At 39.2% G+C, this 24,189-nt stretch overlaps 1 protein-coding gene across 8 annotated transcripts in view; it reads right to left on the bottom strand.

Moving 5' to 3' along the window:
- Positions 1–24,189, bottom strand: part of LOC131683766 (regulating synaptic membrane exocytosis protein 2) — a 199,755-nt gene that overhangs the window by 163,781 nt on the left and 11,785 nt on the right. For all 8 annotated transcript variants that reach the window (XM_058966036.1, XM_058966035.1, XM_058966037.1 and 5 more), the window contains exons 3-6: positions 13,076–13,280; positions 3,105–3,224; positions 2,617–3,039; positions 2,308–2,548 (exon numbers count right to left, since the gene is read on the bottom strand). In XM_058966036.1, coding sequence (XP_058822019.1) covers positions 2,308–2,548; positions 2,617–3,039; positions 3,105–3,224; positions 13,076–13,280 — 989 coding nt within the window. The remainder of the gene's footprint in view (positions 1–2,307; positions 2,549–2,616; positions 3,040–3,104; positions 3,225–13,075; positions 13,281–24,189) is intronic.

Raw genomic sequence — 24,189 nt, 5'->3', positions numbered from 1 at the left:
AACCAAACTTAGTCTCAAATGAAAGATGTTGCGTCCCCGTAAATGGCTATTAAATTTTATCCCCAACCGACTTCCGGTTCCGGAGTTACTGGTTGTGGCGTGCGATCACATAGCAAATTGTGATTCAAACCGATACTCCGATGGAAGCAAAAAAGGTAAAAATTTCGCTAAAATGTCTCTCAAATAACTTAACTTTGCAGTTCTAGGTCACCGACGGCCAAACAAACTTTCGTTGACTGCATTGACCACCATAGACGGTTCCGGAAGTGCCCGGGAAAAGCGGCCATCTTTCAAAATTTACGAACTCACATCAGTTTCCCTGAAATGGTTGGGCCGATTTTCACAAACTTAGTCCCAAATGATAGCTATAGTCTATAAAATTTCGTACGGATCGCTTATATGGGTCCGGAAATATAGACTAAATCGTCCGGTCACATATGAAATTCCCATATAAGCCGGAACTCAAATTTTTTTCCAAAGGGGGGACCCCATGAAATTTCAGAAATCGAATTCGTATTTTTGATGCCAAACATCTTTAAAATGCATGAAACGTCGAGATTTTATGTTATCTCGAAAAAAATTTTTTTTATAAAAATCGACTTTTTGGGACTGCCGATTTCGCACCTTTTTTCAGTTCAATATTACCGTGGCTGTTTTTTCTTTTTCAAAATTTTAGAACTCGAATAATGATTTATTTTCCTGTATATAGTTGTCATGTGATGTATAATAATAAAATGTAATATATGCATTTAAAAGTTTTTAATGAATATAAACAACGCACACATTCTCGTGATTCATGATTGAGAAAGGCACAATTGCACCGCTAGGTGGATTAAAATAGGTTTTTTTTATTCAATTACTTTTATTTATGTCAATCATTTCATTTATTTTATTCATTCTATTCGTTTTATAAATTTCATTCATTTCATGCAATTTATTTATTTTATTTTTTTATTATTTTATTCATTATATTTATTATTTATGTCATTCATTTTATTCACTTTATTCGTTTTTATCGTTTTATTCATTTTATTGATTCATTCAATTTTTCATTTTATTAACTTCATTCGTATTTCTCATTTTGTTCATTTAATTATATCATTGACTTAAATCGAACAAAATTTGAACATAATAAACAATATAATAGAACACAAGGAAAGAACTCTAACAAAAATATATATCTTCCTTGGGAAAAAATGGAATAAACCAGAGAAACTGAGAGCATAGCAGAACATAGTTTGCTAACCGAAAACAAATTTTAGATTTCGCTACCTCGGCAGCAACCCAAAACTTACGTGCTCTCCGAAATATCAGTTGTTGCGTGTCTTTTTGGATTTAGGATTTAGGCCAAAACGGTATGTTATACTACTGATGAGACGAAATCGAAACACTAAATCTAACTTTTGTATTAAAAAGTGTCATAAAAAAACTCAAAGATAAACTAAAAATAATTAAACGTTATTGTACAAGAAATATACATTAAAAAGCCGTTACAACTACTAAGGAATATTTGTTGTTGCACTAAAACATACAATTTTTCAAACGTTTATATTAGTGGGTATTAGAGTAGCTCGTATCAAAATTTGTACAGCACACAGCTAAAAAGTTTCCATTAAACATCTCTAAAAAAATTGTAAAATAAATGTTGCTCTAACCAGTATGTAATTTGGCCAATATTTTTAAATTTTAAAATTGCGCTTGTATGCGGTAATTTTTATGTAATTATCGTTGTCTCGCAAAATGAAAAACCGTTTTTGTATTGTAAAGACAAAATTTCAACACAGGTTTTGATTTTGATAGTTTCACTGAATTGCATTTCTATTTCACAGAGCTTCTAGGAAACCTAAACGGAAACTTTAAAGTGGTTCGCTGCGAAAAAAACCAATTATGAGCCACCATCGTGCCAAGAAAACAATTTTGATATAGTATGGTGATTTTGCGGGATTGAGCAGTGCAGAGAATGATAGTAAATCGAATCACTATGTGTTAGAACACTGTTTGTACATCCATTCATGTGGTATCTACACCAATCCTGAACCTAACCTATCCCATTCACAGTCCTGATCCAACTGATTCTACTGCCCAGATAATTCGATCAACTGCCGGCGGCGAATATCGCAACTTCTAATCATTCCTGTATATTGTTTAGACAATTTGTCACTTAATTCGTTTCGTTGAGGTAAAATTAGGGATTAAGAATCAAAACTTTCAAATCAGAGATTAGTGAAGTAAAGTACAGAATAAAACATAATAGAAACGAATAGCATTTGTACAGATAGGCAAAACAACAATAAACAATCCACTAACCTTCGTACTCCGGCGTTGAGCGGATATCTTCGTCGGAGCTGCTGAACGATCGCTGCTGTGGTAGATATGGTCCACCCATTGGGCGTTTGTGCTTCTTTGTGGGTTCTGTTGTGAGCACAATACCACTACTGCTTCCGCTGCCGTAACTTGGTGCAGCCGATTGCATCGACTCTGCATAGTGCTGCTGTTGACGGGGATGAACTAAGTGGGGATGTGCGCGCATTAAATCTTCGATTTCACCCTGATGAAAAAAGGTAGAGAAAATCACGTTACAAATATCGATAGATGTTTGAGATCTGTTCGTATTACTTGGTAGTAGCTAGGATCGTCTTGGCCATATCCGCTCAATACTGCATTGCCGCTCGGTCGAGTGATCTGCACTTGGGGAGTTACATGCGACTGGTGATGCCCGTAGGACATCGTTTGCATCGGTGGCTGAGGAAGGCCAGCATGTGTTGAATATTGCCCGTAAGAACCCTGCTGCTGCATAGCTTGCGGATGCATTCGTGGCATCGGCAATCGCACCTGCGGTAGTCCAGTTGACATATCCACTCCACTGTCGGACTGTGACATCCGACGTGGTGGTGGATCCTGTTGCGAGTACTGACGCCGCAATTGGCTGCCGGAGCGCTGCATGGGATTGTTTTCCTTTTCGGCAGCACTTCGCGCTCGTTCCAGCTTTGGTCGTTTGTCGGAAGGATCGAGCGGATCGAGTGAGGGATGGGGAAGATTCTGGAAAACAATCAAGAACTTAATCATTACCTGCATCTATCCTTACTGGAGAATCATGAAATTACCCGTGAATCGCCATCTATCCGGCGGGCCATTCCGTCGGGACTGGTACTTTTGTTTATCCATTGGCCCGTTTTGGATAGAAGTTCTTGCTTTTTTCGGCAAACAATGCACACCCATATCACCTGATTGGAAAAGAATTATATTATAAATCAGAGCCTACTTGAAAAATAGAACGTTTATGATTATGCTAAGCCACAAAAGACAACCAATTTGTTTTGCTTGTAGATTTTCGTAGATTCAAATACCAAATCAATATTAATTCTTCATAAGGGCTAAAGAGATTTTTGTAAACAAAAAACTTATTTGGCTCATTATATTGCTGCCGAGTTGAATTTCATGAAAAATACACATTAATCAATATCTTCACACTTCGTAGAATCAATTTCAAATGTTTTTTGGGTTGAAATTATAACAAATTAAGAGAAATCAGCAAAACAAAAGTTTGTTTACAAAGTTAAATTATTAGCCCTATTCAAAAGTATTATGGAATTAAACTTTTAGACTTGCGCGTGTATACTCTTTGACAAATCCTACATTGATTTCGATGATATAACTTGCGGATGCATCATCTGTTCGTGAATTACAACGTACGATTGTTTTAATACAGCAACAATATGGCTTTAGACTGTATGCAAAGGTAAGTGAGCTAGCACAACAAAAGCATGTTTCAGTTGCTGAAAACACAAGGCTCTAGATCGGATAGAGGTCCGAAAATCCATTCTATGTCGATTCAAAGCACCACGGGAGGATCTCGCACAACATTAGCGTGGTACAGATCCATTTAACCTGATTTTCTGCGGCCCTATGCTAATTATCCGAAACACCTTGGCTTCACTGCACTACGCAGCAGTTCAACAGCACTTTTTCCAACACTGCCTACGAAGATGTCAGTAGGCTGTAGCAGTAGCCGTTCTGAGATGTGTTCTAGATTTCTTATGGGTCAAAAAAATTCACGTTGATTTCACCGGTATCCTGTTTTTACGGTTGCCGTCTAGAAAGCGTAAGGCACCGCGACTGATCCGTTCGACCGGAATTGAACTCTCATTGATATTTAAGAACGAACGATACCCACAACATAGACCGACTATTAACAGCATATCGATCAGAGGTACTCAAGTCACCCACTAATCCACAGGTGTTAGATGTTGTGGTGAACCCTTTCCTTTAATTTCCCTAAAGAAAACAGATTAAGGTCGTTTCCTGGACATCGTCGTTACTCAACATCCCTCGTAAGGAATCGGATAGATCGTATGTTCTTCGTAGCTCGTCGCAGATGGGCCAGGTGATCAAACCGTAAACCGAGCCAGGCATAACTCATATTCTGGGGAATCGGCTGTTTCAGACACATTCTCTCCGTTTGTATGCTTTGGATAGATCTAATACTGCGGTATTCACGTTTTCTCCTGACCGCCTTGCAGCGTCCAGCGTTTCTCCGAGTGATGTTAAATAGGCACCGGCTTCTTTTCTTTTCCAAAATGTGGGAGATATTTTTACTTTTACTTTATTCTTTGTTAGCTGCTCGAGCTTTATGGTCCTATTAGTGAACTGCACGTCTTTCGTGCTTGACCTCGTGATGCTTTCTTCTGCCGCAGCAACTATTCTTTCTACCAATTCCTTCATGGAGTATTCTACATCTCGTGTGATTCGTTCCAAGCAGAAGTCTTACAATGTCTTCTAGTTCGCGTCATAAAGCTGCTATCTTTTTCCCCGTTTTGATGGGTGAGGCGTCTTTAGTGATTATCTCGATGGGGTGATGGTCGCTACCCATTGGGTTCAAATAACTTCTGCAGATCAAGGCACTCATTAAATCCCTAGTGAAGATCGTGACATCAATGGCCATGGTAATGGGTCCTCTGCAAAAGGTTCTGCTACCATCGTTCATTACTATCAATCCTTCCTCCTCCGCAACGTGCGTTATCGATTTATCTCAACCGTCTTCAAGATTGGATCCCCATGCCGTGTGATGTGCATTAAAGTCTCCTGCACCTGCCAGAGTGAAGGGGCTTGTAGTTGATCGATTAAGTTTGATAAGTTGGCTTCAAAACCGTCCACTCCATGGTTCGACTCGTAGATCAATATTACAGATAATCGAATGGTGCTTTCGATAGTATCCCATATAGAAGCTCAATGGACGTATACGGAGAATTGATTGGTATATGTTTCGGCCGGATTTGAGTACCTATCCATTTGTATTGCCCGCCCGACCAGCTGTATGGGCATCGATCTGGTGTTAAATGATGTATCTCCTGGATAGTCAATGTGGTTGGGGGTTACTTCGTGTGAGGATTTCTAGGGTGTCTCCTTTACAATTATTGCAGTATGCTACAATTTCCCGCGGCTCGGCGTGATTATCACTCGAACAGTAACCGAAGCACCTCGTTTTTGTATGACCATATCGGTAACATCCGTAACACAACATTGGATTCGGGCAATACAGTCAGGTTCTCATGCTCAGTATACCAACCTTCACGGATTACGGGTAAGTTCTCTTTCTAAACGTCAATATGTTAACTTCTGTGCCATCTATTTTTCGTATGGTCTAGGATCAGGCTGTATTCGACCTCAATCAGGTCAGCGGAAGAGACTACACATATGATAGAATTCAACATTTGGTGCAGAATTACGGAGACGGGAGTATCGTCATATTGGTTGTCAAGTGGTGAGATAACATAGTACTCACAAGTTTCCTATCTCATGCCTCCACGTGAGTCTATTGATGACATTTGGTCGTTAGACTGGTGTTGGCCTGGTGGTCTAAAATTTTAGTAGCTGTAGCAGCGGAATGAAAGCGAGCCAATGCACAGTGTCGCCTAGTCGGACAAAACCTCAAAATTTTATTTTAGATTTTTCATGATTTAACATTTTTCTCTGTTTCTTAATAGGTTGAATAGAAACTTCTCGAATTATTAAGTCCCGAGGACGATAGTTCGATTTTTTACATAACTTCAAAGGTGAAATTGATGATGAATTCTGAAGAAAACTATTTTCAAACCTAAGTTATTGAAATGAATATATCTTTTTAGTTAAGATTCCGATTGGGATCAAACTGATTCCATGTGAAAGGTTATTCGCTGGACTTACAACTGTCATTCGACTTAGTCGATACAGGCATTTCTTCTCGCTCAGACATGAAAAACAAATAATAAATCGAGCAATAGTTTAAAGTTATAATGTTCAAAGTGGCTGTACGGTTCGGAAAGATCGCTTGTTGTTCACGATACTTGAAAATTAGTGCACTTTCCGAAAATGAATATCTTGTTTTGCCCCTTTCTGCCCCGGGGTATGAAAAAGGTGATTTTTCATGATACATCTGAAGGAGACGCATGGTAGCCTTTGACTACCCAGGGTTCGCAATATAATTTATAGATGTGTCTTATCATTATCAACAATTGAAAAAAATGTGTATTCTGCTAAAAAATTCACCGCACCTAACTTGTTGAAAATGAATTTTTGGAAATAATGCACTTTATATTCGTAAATGTTGAATTTTCGAACCACCCTAAGTGCCAAAATTTTGAGGTAATAAAAAAACAAAAAATGAGCATCAAATATAAATTCAGCGTCACAAAATTACCCTAATGTGAAGTTTCATCAAAATCGGGCCACTTTTGAGGTTTTGTCCGACTTTTGTTTGGAAGATGATCACTGTGCAACGGCACTGCCCTCAAAACCCGTACCCTAAAGTTTATGCCCCAATCCAATGTGACTATCTATTCCTAATCTATTCGTGGGAACAAAATGTAAAACACTAAGAACACTGTAAACATGAGTGTGAAGTGGATTGCTGCGATAAATGTGGAAGAGGAGGAGAATTGCGTGGAAAGCGTAGGGAGCTGCTGAATAGTGGCTCGTTGGAGGATGTTGTCTCTCCCCTCTCAACTCTCCAGCTAAAGACGAGGATCAGACGAGCCGGTGTGTCGAAAGGCTCTGAAAATAAAACAAGTGGATCACAAGGAACTCATCACTTAAGCGGAGTTGCGAAAAAACACTATGAGAAACGGCCACAAACCCGTTGAAAAGCCACAGTTTTGGTAAAAATTCCAATAGGGAAGGCACCAGCTAAGCGACAGCGTTCGACGGACACCGAGTCGCCGAACAATGGGTGCAGGAAGGAACTCCAACTGAAAAAGCTTAAGGGACAGGATCCTTGACAGACTCGAAAAACTGAACAGCGCCCAACCTTCAACGAAATCGCCGAGTTGTACTCGATGACCACCGTTCCAGTAGCCTACGAATTCCCTCCGCCACGAACAGCTGAATGCTACTCGATGCGCGTCGATCGATAGCGGCATCGCTCTGCTCAAGTAATACAATACCCAAGCACCGAAAATGCAGCTAAGTGGTCATGGGAAGGCGCTTCATTGCAAGCCGTTGAAGCATCATAGATTCCAAAACCGTCGCTGTACATCGGGTATTTTTCCAACAGCATCGACAGGTGCAAACATCCTCCGCCCGGTGCAGAATCAGAACGACAATTTCTGCACAGAACACTGGAGGGCATGAAGAGGTCCTCAAAACAGTGGAGCTCCTGTTGGCGGTAGATGAGACTTCAATGAAACCTTCCAGCAGAACCGTCGGGACTACGCATTCGGAATGACTAGAATGCGCCAGTTGAAGGGTGCTCCGATCTTCGCCGAAAGTGGAAGTTTTAGGCAAGCATGGACTGATAAAGCTCCTGTGGATGACCCAACACGGAACACTTCCCGACAGACTTCTGATCGTAACAGCCCTGCGGCTCTTGTGTCCTTATGCACAAAAATTTGGTAGTGTCCAAAAATTTTCCCTTTTTGGGAATTTTGCAAAGTGTATCCACCTGGTATATAACCAATCAAGATTCACAATTTTATTTTTCTATTTACCCCCTCGATAGCCGCGAGCGGGTCCATGACCCTCCCTGATAAGTGGTAATGTGTACTTGCGCGTTATATGATAACTCGAGAGCCGGTAATCTGTATTTCGTCCAGATGGCGGAGTACCATTTCAGGGCCGTAACACCCTCAACAAACACTTGAGCACTTATGTGAGTGCCAACGGCTATATCCTATTTGCGTACACGGAACAAATATAGAGACATCTTTTCGACCCGAATGTTGCCTTTGAACTGACTAATCTGCATTCACGACCCAACGCTAAACAAAATTAAGGAACGCCAACGCTGTTTTATTATAATTATAAATATCAATTTCCTCGCCTACTGCATCTTGAGAATCAATCATGTCTCTCTCGTTGTCGTACACGTCCGTGTCATCATCGTGGTTGCTGTTAGATGTTCGCAATCAGATGTTCTTCCTAGCTTCTTGCCCTTACGAGACTCGAATGTGATCCCTCTGTTCTTGGAAGCAGCTTCCTTATTGATGGTACTGGATGTTGGTTGTGAGATACTTGCCGCAGCTTTTTCACTTGTTACACTCAATTCCCATCGCAAATAGCAAAGGAGAATCACACTGTTGATCGAAATTTACACTACATTGCTAAATTTCACATCATTTGGACAATTCTAGACTCCCACCCACTTCGCTTGAAATTTTTGAAATTGGTACTATGGGAAAATGTGGAGGAAAAATATATTAAATGCTATATCTTTTGGAGTAATAATCAGAAAATTACAATTTATACCTCTTTTAAAATCTTTATATTCAAATGGAGATATTTATGCTTCTAAAAAATACGGAAAAGCGGGGTACTGGGTTATTTTGGCCCCAAAATCCCATATTTTTAATAATATTTTTTGCTCCGTGATGCAAATCATACATATTTTGCAGTTTTTCCAATGTGAAAAATCTCAGAAATCTAACGGAACCTTTTTGACCTTTGTCCGAATACGAGCAGTTGGGGATATAGGGCCTTTGGTCATTCATATTAAATTTTATCATTTTCTCGTGCATATATCTCTATTATTCTCCACTCAATTTTAATAAATTGTACCTTGTTGAACGTGGAAAATCCTTAGGAACAAAATAAAAATAGCTTCGTTACCGGTAAAATTCAGAACATCAAATTATCTGACATATAGTCTCGATTTCCCATTTTTTATCATAAAATCGCACTTATTAACTCCATTTAATAACAAAATTCTTATTTAATTTACTACTTAGAGTGTAAAATACGCTTGGGGATCACATGAGAAAAGTTTATATTCCGGAAAAATAGGGGAAGTTGAGGTACTACAACATTTAATGAAAAAATGTGATTTGTAGAGTTTCTGTCAAAAAATTTGATGCTTCTGAAGTTTACCATTAACTAATCTATTTTTGTTGTATTCCTAAGAATTTTCTAAAAATATTATCTAATCGGCGATCAACGGAAAAAGGTAAAAACAATAGGAAAACTAAATATTAAAAGAATGCACAAAAAAGCGAAAAACAACAAAAAAGACAAAAAAGTACTTTCAAAATAAATTAAATTGAAACAATGAAGAAATAACAATAACAAATTAAAGCTTAAGGAAAATGTGCAAAAAATAAATAAAATTATATTAAATGAACAATGGGGAAAAAACTACGAAAAATGGAATGCTAAAAACTAGAAAATAAGGAAGAAAATACGAGAAAGGTAAATAATTAAACAATAAGAATTGTAAAACGTATTTATTTATTTTTTCATCCCTGGCCGCTTTTCAAGGGGGGATTGGTAGTTGCTACGTTTTTTTACAAAGATGAGGTTAAAATTTTGTGACAAAATGCTACGAAGAGGGGTCGTGAATCGCCGAAAAAGCTACGTCATTTGTGTATGAACCCTTGACAAAAATGTTTCGATATCATCTCGTGATTCGATGTACAAATTTCGCTATGCCCGCTCGAGTCTGATCTTGTTTCGATGCGAGAATTAAAGGGCGAACACGAAATTATTGCGACGCATTCAACAGGGCATAACTTTTTTACCATTGGGTAAAAATCAACCAAATTTTGCACACTTTCTCATTGATGTGTATTGTTTACATGCTGTCAAACTCGAAGTCGTGTTTTTCGATTCAACGAAAATGGAGGTGAAGCAACGCGAGTCGAGAGAACAAATTCCTGACCTGTCGCACCGGCAGTTGGGAAAAATGTTGAACATTCACCATTCAACCGTCTCCAGAATGTTGAAGCGGTTCCAGGAGCGGTTGACGTTGGACCACGGCAAAGGAGCTGGAAGAAAACTGGGACCGGAGAACAAAAAGACGGAGGGAAAGGTGAAGCGGATGATTAAAGCAAATCCCAACGTCTCAAGCCGTGATTTGGCTAAAAAGATCGGCATGTCGCAGAGCTACGTCCAGTATGCAAAGAAGAGAGCTGGACTACATACATACAAGGTACAGAACTTCCCAAACCGCGATGAGCGGCAACAATCGACGGCTAAAACTCGGGCACGGAAGCTCTACGAGAAGATGCTGACAAAATATGGCTGCTGTGTGATGGACGACGAAACGTATATAAAAGCCGATTTTAAGCAAATTCCGGGGTTGGAGTTTTTCACCGGCAAGAGCAAGTTCTATGTGGACGACAAATTGAAGAAGAAGAAAATGTCGAAGTTCGCCTCCAAATATCTCATTTGGCAGGCCATCTGCTCTTGCGGACTGAGGAGTGAGCCTTTCGTGACAAAGGGCACAGTAAATGGCGAGATCTACAAATCTGAGTGCCTCGAGAAGCGCTTTTTGCCGTTCTTGCAGCAGCACGACGAAGCTCCGCTATTATGGTCAGATTTGGTATCATGCCACTATTTTAAAAGTGTCCTGGAGTGGTATGAGGCCAATTCTGTCCAATTTGTTCCATTTCCGCCAAACTGTCCGGAGCTGCGCCCGGTGGAGCAGTACTGGGCAATGATGAAGCGGGAACTTCGGAAGAGCAAGAAGACAGTCAAAGGCGAGAAGGACATGTTAAGAAAATGGAAAAAAAACTGAGAAACTGGTACCGGATGACACTGTAAAGACTGCGTTCAATTTTACATGCGTTCAATTTTACACTCAAGGCTCCATCGATTAACTTTTCTTTTGATTTTTGAAGTAAATGTATGTTTTAAACTACTCTAAAATTTTGGTTTGATTTTAAACATTATAAGAAAATTGGCATGACATTTTCGGTGTCGCAATAATTTCGTGTTCGCCCTTTAGGTTAATATGAACATAGTTGATATCAAATATGCAGTAGTTTAGAATTTTCGCTAGTTACCTCATACACAAGATATTGAATTTTTAATTGCATTCTGAAATAAATTTTTGTCGAAAAAGTATTTGTCAAAATTTTACTTTCTGTTAAAAATCCCTTCAGAACTCCTGGCCCGGGGAAAACACCCTGCCCCCTCTCAGCGGCCCTGCTGCCACGTATTAATTTGTCCTTTATATGTGCAAAGAGTAGTCTGGGTGATGGTACAACAAATTCCAGGATACTCCAGAGTCAAGTTGAAGGGAATATGTCGGTCCTTCCGCATTCTCATCACAAATCGACACCTGTGATGACTGTGAGTTGGTTTTCCATGTATCTTCCGTAGCGATTTTCACCTCTACGAATTAATGCACAGCTTGACTCGAGCGCTGTCATATTCAACCACCCCAAGCAACCAGAAGCTCGGATAATACTTAAAAAGCACACTTTAAAGTTCACATCAAGTTCTAAGTGAACTTTCAAGCTGCTTAAGCTTTAATGGAACTTGAAAGCTGCTTTAGCCGCTATTAGAATATGAAACGTATTACAAAATTACTTAAAACGAGAAGCTTATGCAGCTCCCATATACGAACTTTTAGTTGCTTGAGACGTGTTCTGTAAAATGAATATTTTAGTCTAGGCCGAAATGCTGAACGTTATTGGCACTCTGTTGTCGATATGATGAACTTGAATGTGTTCGTCAGACAATGCACACAAGATAGAAGTGACTGTTTTCGACGTTCACTTCACGCTGGTTCGACTAGGAGCAGTCAAAACTGTTGTTTACAGTGAATAGAAACAGACTCATTTTTATTTCTCGTTATCTCCAGTAGAGTTATTGACGCTTTGAAAGAACTATTGTATTCCAAAAAATGTCCAATATGTTTTAAAATACTCAAAATGAAAAAAAAAGTTTTAATGAAAGATGTGTATATTGATGATTGGAACAACTTTTTCGAACATACATCGAGTAGTGGATTATTGATCTCTTTATTCTTTTTCAAATATTTCCAATTTCACCTAGTAAAATTAACTCATATAGCAAGAATATTAAGCTCCAACCTAAATTATCCAAAATAGTTTTCGGAAACTGAACATTTTTCAAGACCATCCGCGGACGTCTTCAGATTGAGCAGCTTTATTAGTTAGCTGAAAGCACGCATAAAGTATGCAGTCACGTACTGTATAAAACACAACATTTTTGCCACATCATACGCATACTGGTGCTTATACCACGTGTTCCTAGCGCTATAGCGCATTTTGAATATTTAATGAAGTGTTGGATTTGAAAAACCTCACATGCTAATTTAAAGCTTAGAGCACAGTTTTGATTGTCTCGGTGTCTCTTTTACTGCGGTTGTCGCAGAACTATTATACAGCATGTTCAGCATACAAATATTCCGTTTACATACAATTTGAATTAAACTTCAAAGTTTTTATCTATCAACTCTCGAAAAAAATAATTTGGGCGCTAAAAAACCTGTAACAAAAGAAATATAAAGAAAATGTCTTGCTTTATAGAAAAAATAGCGAACTAAACTATTTCATTTCATTGCATTGTCTTTATATCTATCACGTGCTTGCGTAGTTGATGCCGAATCGTGAGCAAATATCTTCGACGCCGTAGGCGCCTCAAATTCTGGTGCCTGCTATTTTGAATGAGCGTCTGCTTTCCAACAATGAAGCAGGCTATTATCCTTTGTCTATCATTAGTTTTTTCTTCATTCATCTCATGCCCAATCGTTCGTAGCCCACGAATGACACGCACTTTTTTTTGGTCTGTAAAATTAATCCCCGCCTTCTCCCCCTTCCCTTCTTAACCGTAGATTTAGATGAAAATGGCTATTACTAACCTTATTGTTACGCAGCGTGACTTTTCCTCCGCATTTGGCACAGCAACGAATATTGCAATAATTGCAGATGTGCCCGATGCCATCCGCAAACTTGGTTTTGAGACAGATGTGGCAGGTCGCGTCAAGCTCTATTCCTGACTTCTTCTGTTGCTCCGATTTTTGTCTTATTGAGTCGACGAGTGTGGCCACCTCGTCCTGCTTTCTCCTGCGGAAACAGACGAAAAGAAATGTAATATTAGTCGGTTAATTGTTGAGAAAATTCTCGAAGAAGATATTAGAAAAATGTTTTCGGAAACGCTTCTAGTAATTTCTTTCTCTATGTATGATATTTCATACAGCAGACGTCACGCCTTATTCATCTCGTGAAAACCACGAATACGATATAATGCAGCATAGTGATTGTTAAAACAAATGCAACAAATACAAAAGTATTTCTTGAACAAGAAACAAATTTTATTGGAAAATTTAGTACATGTATTAAGCAGATATTGTATAAAATTATATCAATTATTGGAAGTTATTTGGTAATATTTTTACAGTCGTATACGGTACCATTTTCTCAATATTTAACCATGAGCACGGCATTTGTCATCTTTTTTATCTTTCTGAGTTCTCACTGCATCATAACCCAACAGAATCTGATAGGGTAAATTTAAAAGCAATTCGATGGATTCATGTCCTTAGGACAAAATTATTCGACGATGCACTATAGCTTTCGATCTATTGCTAGGATCTTTTTGAAAATTTGGGAAAATATTCTCAAGGATACTTTCAGATAAAGCAACAAAAAAATCTATCTTTGAAAAATAAAATGGTATGTAACCCTATGAAAAGTTGTAAATAGTGCCGCCGCCCACGCGACTGAATTTCGAACTAATTTGATAGTGCTACCTAAGGAGCTTTTATTCTCCAGGTGATACGATGCTCGAAATCACCGATCAGCCATGTTGGTTCTAGAAACGACAGCTAACAACATTGTTTACTACATCCTCATGCATGTTTGCTTGAATTTCAGTATGTAAACAAAGTTGTTCGCCGTCATTTTTCTACTCCGCAGCTTGCTGCACGCTTACTTCACTCCTCACCTAGGTACTGCCAAAGACGAATCACCTTATAACTCTAAGCACCTTGGTGCTACCGGCTTACATTGGCAAATCATATGTGACGCCACTCTTCAATCTGCACCTACGAAATAAAATTCAAACGAAATTCAATTGGATCGGATGCGGAAAACGCATCTTTCTTAAGGTCATAAACATGTGCAAATCTGTATAGCCGTCTCTGAGAAACAGATGTGAAATTAATTCAAGAATGTGATACTTCACCCGGGGGTTCCGGAGTCGGTGGAGGTGGTCAATGTGTAGAAAGAAACTTTAATGGGCAACAAGTGACCTACATCTACAAATTCAAGCAATTTGGCATACAATTTAGCAATATTTTTATCTTTCCAGTATTTTGGTGATGTTTGTTTTTATCACTATTTTTGTGTGATCAAATTTAACGAACGTTGCCACGGAGACCGTGCGTACCTCTGCGTCTCTACGTTTGCCACGAGAAGAAGTTTTTGTCAGTGGGAGGGTATAAAGAGTAATGCAAATCTGGATACTTCTTGAGAAGAGATACGCTCTGTGCAACTCCTAGAAGTGTTATCACGTATTTATTGCTCTGGGCAGCTGGCTACTGATAATTTATGACAGATTTATCGATTGTTGAATTAATTCGGAAATTGCATTTTTTTTAAATGTAACTTGAACTCCAGATAGCCAGCTGTCGGAAGTATTAAGAAAATCAAACGACATGTGAACGATTTTATTATCCCTTGTATTTTATTCCGGCTAAACACGACATTCTTGACAATTTACTGAAAAGCGATCACCGCTACTGTTTCGAGTCATTTGTCGAAATAGATAGGGTAATCTTGGGAGAGATGTCGCGCCGGGTGAGGTGCAGCACTCTCTATATTTCGTAAAGAGAGTCACTTTAGTACGGTAATATAATACGATTCTGATCGCAGTAGGTCACGGATATTTTTTTCGTTCCCGTTAACTTTTTCAACAAAATCAAAACGATTTTGTTTTCAATTTTCCTTTTATTCTGGTGTATTTGCTTCATTTGTGTCGAGAAAAGATTATACAAAATTAGTCTTCCCGATTAACAATATCTAAAAAAATAATTTCAACGCGGATCATTCGGAAGACGTGACAGGTTGTCCCGTGTACGATGGATGCTACGAGTTTTGCAAGTCCTTTCTGTGTGCAAAATAAAGTATCTGTGGGCCGAATCTGATATCCAGTCGAATATTGAGTAAACAGATAAGTGCCCTCCTATACTGAGAAGAAGGCTTTGAACAAAGGTTCTTGGTACTGCAATTCTCGCCTTTTTACTGGCGCTGAGGAAATTCGAAATGTATGCTATATTCTTGCACATTCGAACCTGTTGTGTTTAGCTTCATAGTAGTTTATATAGCTTAGTGAAAACATCAGCATCGGTATTGGTCTGTTAGTGGTTGCAGTCAGACCAGTCACTATCGATGCCTTCTTCGTCAACTTCATCTGAGATTATTGTTGCGGTATACCATCTAAGCGGAATGCTAAGAAAAAGAGGCATAAGGGTGGTTCCGGAAGCCTGCACCTGTTTCAGACCAGCCAAGTGAATTGGGTGAGATCAATCTAATTTATAATTATTTTCATTATCCATTTAGTTGAATATTAAATAAATCGCTCCAAACCCACACCCCTTTTTTCTTCCCTACTAACCAATTAAAGGGGAGAGTAGGGTGTGAGTGCAAAAAAACATTTTTTTGTGATTTTTTTAGAACTTTGCGTGAAGCGAATTGATCAAAACTTTTGGACATTATAGTGTATCATTTCAAAAACATTATGTAGTTTTTTATGCAAAAATATCGACAAACGACTCGATTTCTTTTAAACTTTGCATACACATTCTATGTAAAAATACCTAACCCATGCGTTGAGTTTTTGAGATAAATTTTAAATTTAGGGGATTTTTACTCATTTTAAACAAAAAAATCGCCAACAATTAACCAAAGCCACCCCCCCGTAAAACAACATTTACGTCAGGTATGGGTTTTTAATAAGATATATCCAGATGATATTATCCAGGTAATACCGTAACATATAGGATTATGAGTCTATTTATCTATATATTTAAATGGGCGATATGTATCTAAGTAATGGTTACTTCACTTCATTATTTAAAATTTCAGGCACTAACTTTCGTGAACGCATTAAAGATGAAGAACTGGGTGCACTGATATTAACAAGTCTCGGCCACGGTGTGTTTGGTAGAACAACTTAATGCAAAAAAAAAATTCAGCATCTCTGAAACTTCAGGATATGAAAGAATGGACTATCCCCTTTCATTTGAAACTAATTTCAAATAATCCGTGGAGGGGTCTAAAGCAACTTTTGTTTAAGTTTTACATTTCTTACAAAAGAAATGTATAAAATTCGCTCAAACTTTGAAAACTTTTTCCGAGGCCCGGAGGGCCGAGTCTCATATACCAATCGACTCAGCTCGACAAATTGAGACAATGTCTATATGTGTGTGTGCGTGTGTGTGGGGGTATGTATGTATGTGCACTAATGTCATGTAATTATCTCAGCAATGCACTGATAGAATATATTCGTAAATCTCTAGGAATTAATTTCGTACAGACAATTTTCATAAAATTTACGAATTTTTCGTACATAAAATGAATCGTTCGTAGTTCTATTGAAAAATTTTTATTTTTTATTACGAATTTTTCGTGAATACCATGAAACGACTTTCGTTGGCTTATTACGAAACAGCTTCATTCGGCAAACGAATTGTTCGCTGCTATATACGAACATCTTTATAATATTTACGAGTAAACCATCAACGACAAAAGAGCTTCAATAGAGGTGGAATATGGAGACATTGTTTCTATACGTCATATAATTTTTGATCATCACGACGGTCTCAGTCTGACTATTTAGTAGCCGAATCCGTGCCCGCCTGTTTCAGGAAGATCTCCTGAACCTCTTTCGCTTCCAGTTGATCCAGAATCCGGAGCTGTATGGATTCAGTTGAGCCATCGCGAACTGCTCGTTGGTTTTGTATGAATAAGATTGAGTTTTTCTCTGCCAGAGCAATGTCAAAATAATATGCCATTTTTTCTGCTCATTATTTTATTGAACAACTTATAAAAAGAACAACTTATAAAAAGAACAAATTCACGCGTATCACTATCTTTAACCTTTTAACCCATTATATCCTAGCATATGAAATTTCATACGCAGAACTAGCCATCGTTTAACGCGTATTTACTGCAGAATTTTGACATCTGTTTTATTATTGCACTAATGGGATCATTGCACCTCATATTTAATTGTGAAACAAGACAAGTGCCATTTTTTATAATTTTGTTTACATTTTTGAACCGTGTATAGTTGGGGCAAATGGCGGCTGAAAAGTAAGCAATACATTTAATTGAATATTATTGTTGGAATTCGTGCTAATAATTCCATTATGTGACAAAACGTTCCTACGTTTAAGCTGTGATTTTATTTTTCCCATTATCTTTGATACATTTTTTGGTGGAATTGAAGATATCACTGCATTTGGTTCAGTTTTTGAAACCCCTGGGTTATAATGGGTTAAGTATACGATCAAACATATTCGTCACCGCACCTATCCACCGCCTTCTAACCATCCTTCTCCCGGCGGCTCAAACAATCTGCTCCAGTACCAGATCCTGCACTGCATTTGCAAACTTGCGATTCGGCCATATCGAAATCGATGGTGCTTGGTTGATTGATAAAGATTCTCACCTTATTTTTGGTCCGTGAGAGGGCGGTTCTTTGAACTTGATGGTACTGATTTTGACCAGCTGATTGAAGGTAATCGAAATGATCAGCTGTTCGTCACAATCGGACACCAGATGACCACCGCTGGAACTGAGCGCATTCACCATCGGGTGGTCGTTCGATTAGTTCAAACATTCGCACTGGTTCTTCTGGATGAAGGTGTTCAAGTCCAACATTCCATGACCGTAATCTTCTCCAGATTCATACAAGCTGGCGACGTAATGTTTCTGTATTTTGGCTTCAAGTCCATTAATGTCTGCACCCTGCATCCTGTCAATATTTGTTCTGGCTCGGTAGAAAATAAACATTGGCATGGTCGACATGCCCTGGGACGGCGCCGTTTCGGTACATCTGTCGACTCGACGTCCACCTTGAGAAACACAGCCTTTGGATATTTCGCCGGAAGTTGATCGAACAAATGCGATATGTTTCAGAACGGTCCACACGAAGCTGCTGAAGTGAGCTTCGTTGGTATGGTATGGTATGGTTGCTGTATGGTTTCTTGCGCTGCTATCGGTTAGATGAAGATTCTAGTTACAGGGCCACTACTTTACCCGGAGAAATTAACTACTTAATTAACTTTTAACGTTATACACTTTACTCCGCACAAAATTTATCTATTCGAGAATGGCGAGAGTTGAAAGATGAATACAGAAACTTCTCTTAGATGAACGAAATGAATTCGTGCGAGCAACGAGATTGTTCGTAATATACACAAATGTTCATTAAAATAACCAAACCTTTCGTTTCATTCATGAAAAATAATGTCGTTTTCAACAACATTCGTGCAATTTACACTAAGTAAGTAAAATTTTCGTTCATCAAGCGGCCAATTCTTCACACTACGGTAAAATCGATTTGGCCACAACGATTTTTTTTAAATTAAAAAGAATCGATGTTGTCAAACATCGATCCCAAAAGATCGACTGAAAACAATAAGAGGCTAAAAATACGAAAACTTTTCTAGAATAATCGAAATGAATTCGTGCAACCAACGAAGTTGTTCGTAATATACGCAAGCATTTATTGAAATAAATGAATCATTTCGCTTCATTCACGAAAAATAATGTCGTTGTCAACGATAACATTCGTGGCATGTACACTAGATAAGTAAAATTTACTAATACTTTTGCTCATCAAACGTCCATTTCTTCACACCACAATCTTTCTAGTCCTCAATAGCGGTGAGCAGGTTGAAATAAAATCGATTTTGCCAGATCGATCCTTTTAGTTAATTAAAAAATGATTGTTGTCAAACATCGATCCTAAAATATCGATTGAAAAAATAATATGCTAATGAATATGAAAACATTCGTAAGATGAACGAAATAAATTTGCGTGAGCAATGAAATCGTTTGTAATATACACAAACGTTTATTAAAATAAATGAAACAATTCGTTTCATTCACGAAAAATAATGTCGTTATCAACGATAACATTCGTGCAGTGGACATTAAACGTGTAAAATATGCGAAAGCCTTCGTTCACCAAGCGGCCAGTCTTGTTCACGAAATGAACGAAACCTACTATTTACAATGCACGAAAATACTTCGTTGCAGAAAACGACGAATGAATTCGAATATTTACGAATTTATATTATCAGTGTGGCTAAACCGATCTTAACAAAATTAGATTCAAATAAAAGGCCTAACCATTTGACACTATTATTTTTGTTTTTCGATATGTTGTTTACTTTCTGAGATATGGATGATTTTGTCAAAACACAAATGGTTTAAAGCAAATAACTTTCAAACAAAGCAATGCAGCCATATTGGCTCGGTAAAGGCTGGGTAATGCGTAAGACAGAGCCTCTTCCCAGCAACTCCTATCCGTACCTCCCCGTGGTACTGGCCGGGAACTACGAGCAACCTTAGGGAAGATCGGGTAACCAACCCGGTGGAAACTTTGGTCGTAGGCTGACAGGGAAGGGGGGGGGGGTTGCTGCTGCATGCCTCGAACGAGAATACGACCGCTGCCCAAGCCATGACGTCAAGATCATTATTGGGGACTTGAACGCTCAGGTAGGCCAGGAGGAGGAATTCAGATCGATGATTGGAAAGTTCAGCGCTCACCAGCTGACGAATGAGAACGGCCTTCTACTCATTGATTTCGCCGCCTCCAAGAACATGGCCATTCGTAGCACCTTCTTCCAGCACAGCCTTCCTTATCGTTACACCTGGAGATCACCGCTCCAGACGGAATCGCAAATCGACCACGTCCTGATCGATGGACGGCACTTCTCCGACATTATCGACGTCAGGACCTATCGTGGCGCATCGACTCTGACCACTACCTGGTGATGGTTAAATTGCGCCCAAAACTATCCGTCATTAATCATGTACGGTACCGACGGCCGCCCCGGTACGATCTGGAGCGACTGAAGCAACCAGATGTCGCCACTGCCTACGCGCAGCACCTCGAGGCAGCGTTACCGGACGAGGGAGAGCTCGACGTGGCCCCTCTAGACAACTACTGGAGAACAGTAAAAGCAGCCATCAACAACATAGCTGAGGACATTGTCGGGTACGAGGAACGGACACGACGGAACGATTGGTTCGACGAATGCAGCGCAAGCGATCATGCTGCAGCATGGAACCCGACAGAATGTGGAACGATACAAACAGAAGCGGAGGTAGCAGACACGCCTCTTCCGGGAGAAAAAACGCGTGCCTGGAAGAAGCGGAGTGCGAGGAAATGGAACTGCTGTGCCGTTCTCAAGATACACGGAAGTTCTACCAGAAGCTCAATGCATCCCGCAAAGGCTTCGTGCCGCAAGACGAAATATGTAGGGATAAGGACGGGAGCCTGCTGACGGACAACCGTGAGGTGATCGAAAGGTGGAAGCAGCACTTCGACGACCACCTGAACGGCGAGGAGAATGTAGGTACAGAAGACCAAGGCGACGGAGGATTTGACTACGTCAGTGAAGTTGAGGACGGGAATTAACCAACTCCCACGTTGAGGGAAGTTAAGGATGCCATCCAACAGCTCAAGAACAATAAAGCAGCTGGCAAACATAGTATCGCAGCAGAACTCATCAAGTTGGGCCCGGAAAAGTTGGCCACTGGTCTGCACCGGTTAGTAGTCAGGATCTGGGGAACCGAACAGCTACCGGAGGAGTAGAAAGAAGGGGTGATCTGCCCCATCCACAAGAAAGGCGACCATTTGGAGTGTGAGAACTTCCAACCGATCACCATTTTGAATGCCGCCTACAAAGTGCTATCCCAGATCATCTTCCGTCGTCTACAACCTAAAGTAAATGAGTTCGTGGGAAGTTATCAAGCCGGCTTCATCGATGGCCGATCGACAACGTAGCAGATCTTCACCGTACGGCAAATCCTCCAGAAATGCCGTGAATACCTGGTCCCAACGCATCACCTGTTCACCGACTTCAAGGCGGCATATGACAGTATCGACCGCGTAGAGCTATGGAAAATCATGGACAAAAACAGCTTTTCCGGGAAGCTAACTCGACTGATCAAAGCAACGATGGACGGTGGTCAAAACTCAAAACAGCGTAAGGATTTCGGGTGAACTTTCCAGTCCATTCGAATCTCGGCGAGGACTGAGACAAGGTGATGGACTCTCGTGTCTACTATTCAACATCGCTCTGGAAGGTGTGATGCGACGAGCCGAGCTCAACAGCCGGGGCACGATCTTCACGAAATCCGGCTAATTTGTATGCTTCGCGGACGACATGGACATTATCGCCCGAACATTTGGAACGGTGACAGACGCGAAGCAGTGAAGGTCGGACTGGTGGTAAATGCGTCCAAAACAAAGTATATGCTGGTAGGCGGAACCGAAAACGACATGATCCGGCTAGGAAACAGCGTTACGATCGACGGGGATACCTTCGAGGTAGTGGAGGATTTTGTCTACCTAGGATCCTTAACAACGGCTGACAATAACGTGAGCCGTGAAATCCGTAGACGCATCCTCAGTGGAAGTCGGGCCTACTATGGGCTCCAGAAGAAACTGCGATCAAGAAAGATTCACCCTCGCACCAAATGCACCATGTACAAAACGCTTATAAGACCGGTGGTTCTCTACGGGCACGAGACTTGGACCATGCTCGAGGAGGACCTGCAAGCGCTAGGAGTTTTCGGCCGACGGGTGCTAAGGACGATCTTCGGCGATGTGCAGGAGAACGGTGTTTGGCGGCGAAGGATGAACCACGAGCTCGTTGCAAGAATGCCGGACAACAATCCTGCAAAGATGGTGTTCGCTAATGATCCGGTTGGTATAAGAAGACGAGGAGCGCAGAGAGCACTATGGGCGGACCAGGTGGAACGTGATTTGGCGAGTGTTGGGCGTAACCGACGTTGGAGAGCTGCAGCTACAAATCGAGTATTGTGAAAGCAAATTGTTGATTCAGTGTTATCATGAAATTGATGTTGAACTAAATAAATAAATGAATGAATGCGGCCATATTATGTGCATTTAATTAGAAAGCCTGAATACCTTTCAACAAGCTATAGATTGTCAAAATCCGTCCACGAGCGGCGGAGATATCAAACAATTTGTGTTTTTATTCCTCGCTAACCAATTTCCACTAACTAAAAATGAGATCGTTATATACGGAGTATTGCTTTATTGGTGTTTTAGGGGCAAAACTAAACCGATTTTGAATATCGGGGTATCAAAACACATCTGCGTGATTCAAGGAATTCGATTCCGAAACAATTTTGTGAATTTACTTAATAATTAATTAACTATTTCTCAAAATTAATAGCACGTTTACTTCAAAGACAAAACAATGTGTAAATTCACTTCAAAGCGAAAATTTGTCCAGAGTTGATGTATTTATCCGTTGGATTAAGCATTACATTCAGTCGTGAGAAAGACGTTGGATGGTATATGAATGCACAGATCACCAAGTAATGCACCTAGGGGTGAGAAAATAGATTTCTAACATAATTCATATTCATATTATACTCGTAGCATCACCGAGAGCAACTGTGTTTGTGAATAACAAAATTCTAGTGAAAGTTTATCTTCTTTTGAAAGAGTTATGTTATACTAATTATGGCGCAGAAATTATCAGTTGCATTATGTATAATAAAGATGTAAGGAATCAAAATTTGGCCCTATATACAAAAATAATGTCATATGGCATTGTAATTCCCTCTCACTCATGCGAGTAGAAGCTCATCCGATGTCCAATTTTTACGAGATAAGAAGAGTCACAAAATTTTCCGTCTCTACAAATAGCGCGAGAATAATTTTCCGAATAAAATTTATTTGATTTTTCCCTTTTCACCGGAGAAAGTGGTAATATTTTAATTTCGTGGAAATCAATAAAAGCGTCAAAATATACACTAAATTTCAAAGCAAAGCGTCAAAGAAATTCAATAGACTTATTTTTTCGTGTTTGGAGTAGCAACAGCAAAGCAACGAGCGCAAAAAGGATACCGTGATAAACTCCCTCTTTCTCCGGCGGTTTTATTTATGCGGAGAAATAACTCGTTGTATTTATCCGGAGAAGTTATATGAGTGCCAATAACTTTTCGTGTGAAAATGTGAGTTTTTATTATCGCAGTAGCAAATTATGCAGACGCATTGGTCACAGCACCAACCATTATTTACCATTCCACACTTGTCGCCCCTTCCCCACTTGAGCAGCTTCTCACACTGATAGATAAGCATCTATCTTGATCAAAACAGGTTTTTTATGTTTTCTCTAACACTTTTAAGAAAAACGGTTTTGGAACCATGTGCTAGAAAAATATTATGTATGAAAAGGATAATTTTATCCATATTATTCATATTATTTATCTTATTAATTCAATTTTTTTGTTTTATTCATATTATTGATTTTATATGTTTTAATCATTTTATTAAATTGTTAATTTTCAACAGTTCATATATTTTATTCAGTTTCTTTATTTTATTAATTCGGCTTAGTCAGTTCACTTTATTGTTGGATGACAGTTTGTTAGCTTGAAACAATTTAATTTACACTCTTAATTTCATCATTTTTTTAATATTGTTTTTAATATTTTCCTTTGAGCTAATTTGATTTATATTATTCATTCTATCCATTTTATGAATAACTTTTTTTATTTTTTTTTTGCTTCATAATTATTTTAAATTTTTATTTGCTTTATTATTTTTCTTTAATTTGTTCAGTTTATTCAAAGTGTTATTTGTACAGGACTCGGAACTAAACTTGCCAACTTTGCGTGTGTTCGGCAAACTAATGAATAATACAACAGTGATATGTGTAAGAAATGTCTCATCTCACTGATAGGTGGATTAAAT

This window comes from Topomyia yanbarensis, chromosome 2, assembly GCF_030247195.1.
Source record: "Topomyia yanbarensis strain Yona2022 chromosome 2, ASM3024719v1, whole genome shotgun sequence".
NCBI classification, from domain to species: domain Eukaryota; kingdom Metazoa; phylum Arthropoda; class Insecta; order Diptera; family Culicidae; genus Topomyia; species Topomyia yanbarensis.
Note: the sequence above shows the minus strand (reverse complement) of the source record. Positions and strands in the feature narration are given on the sequence as shown.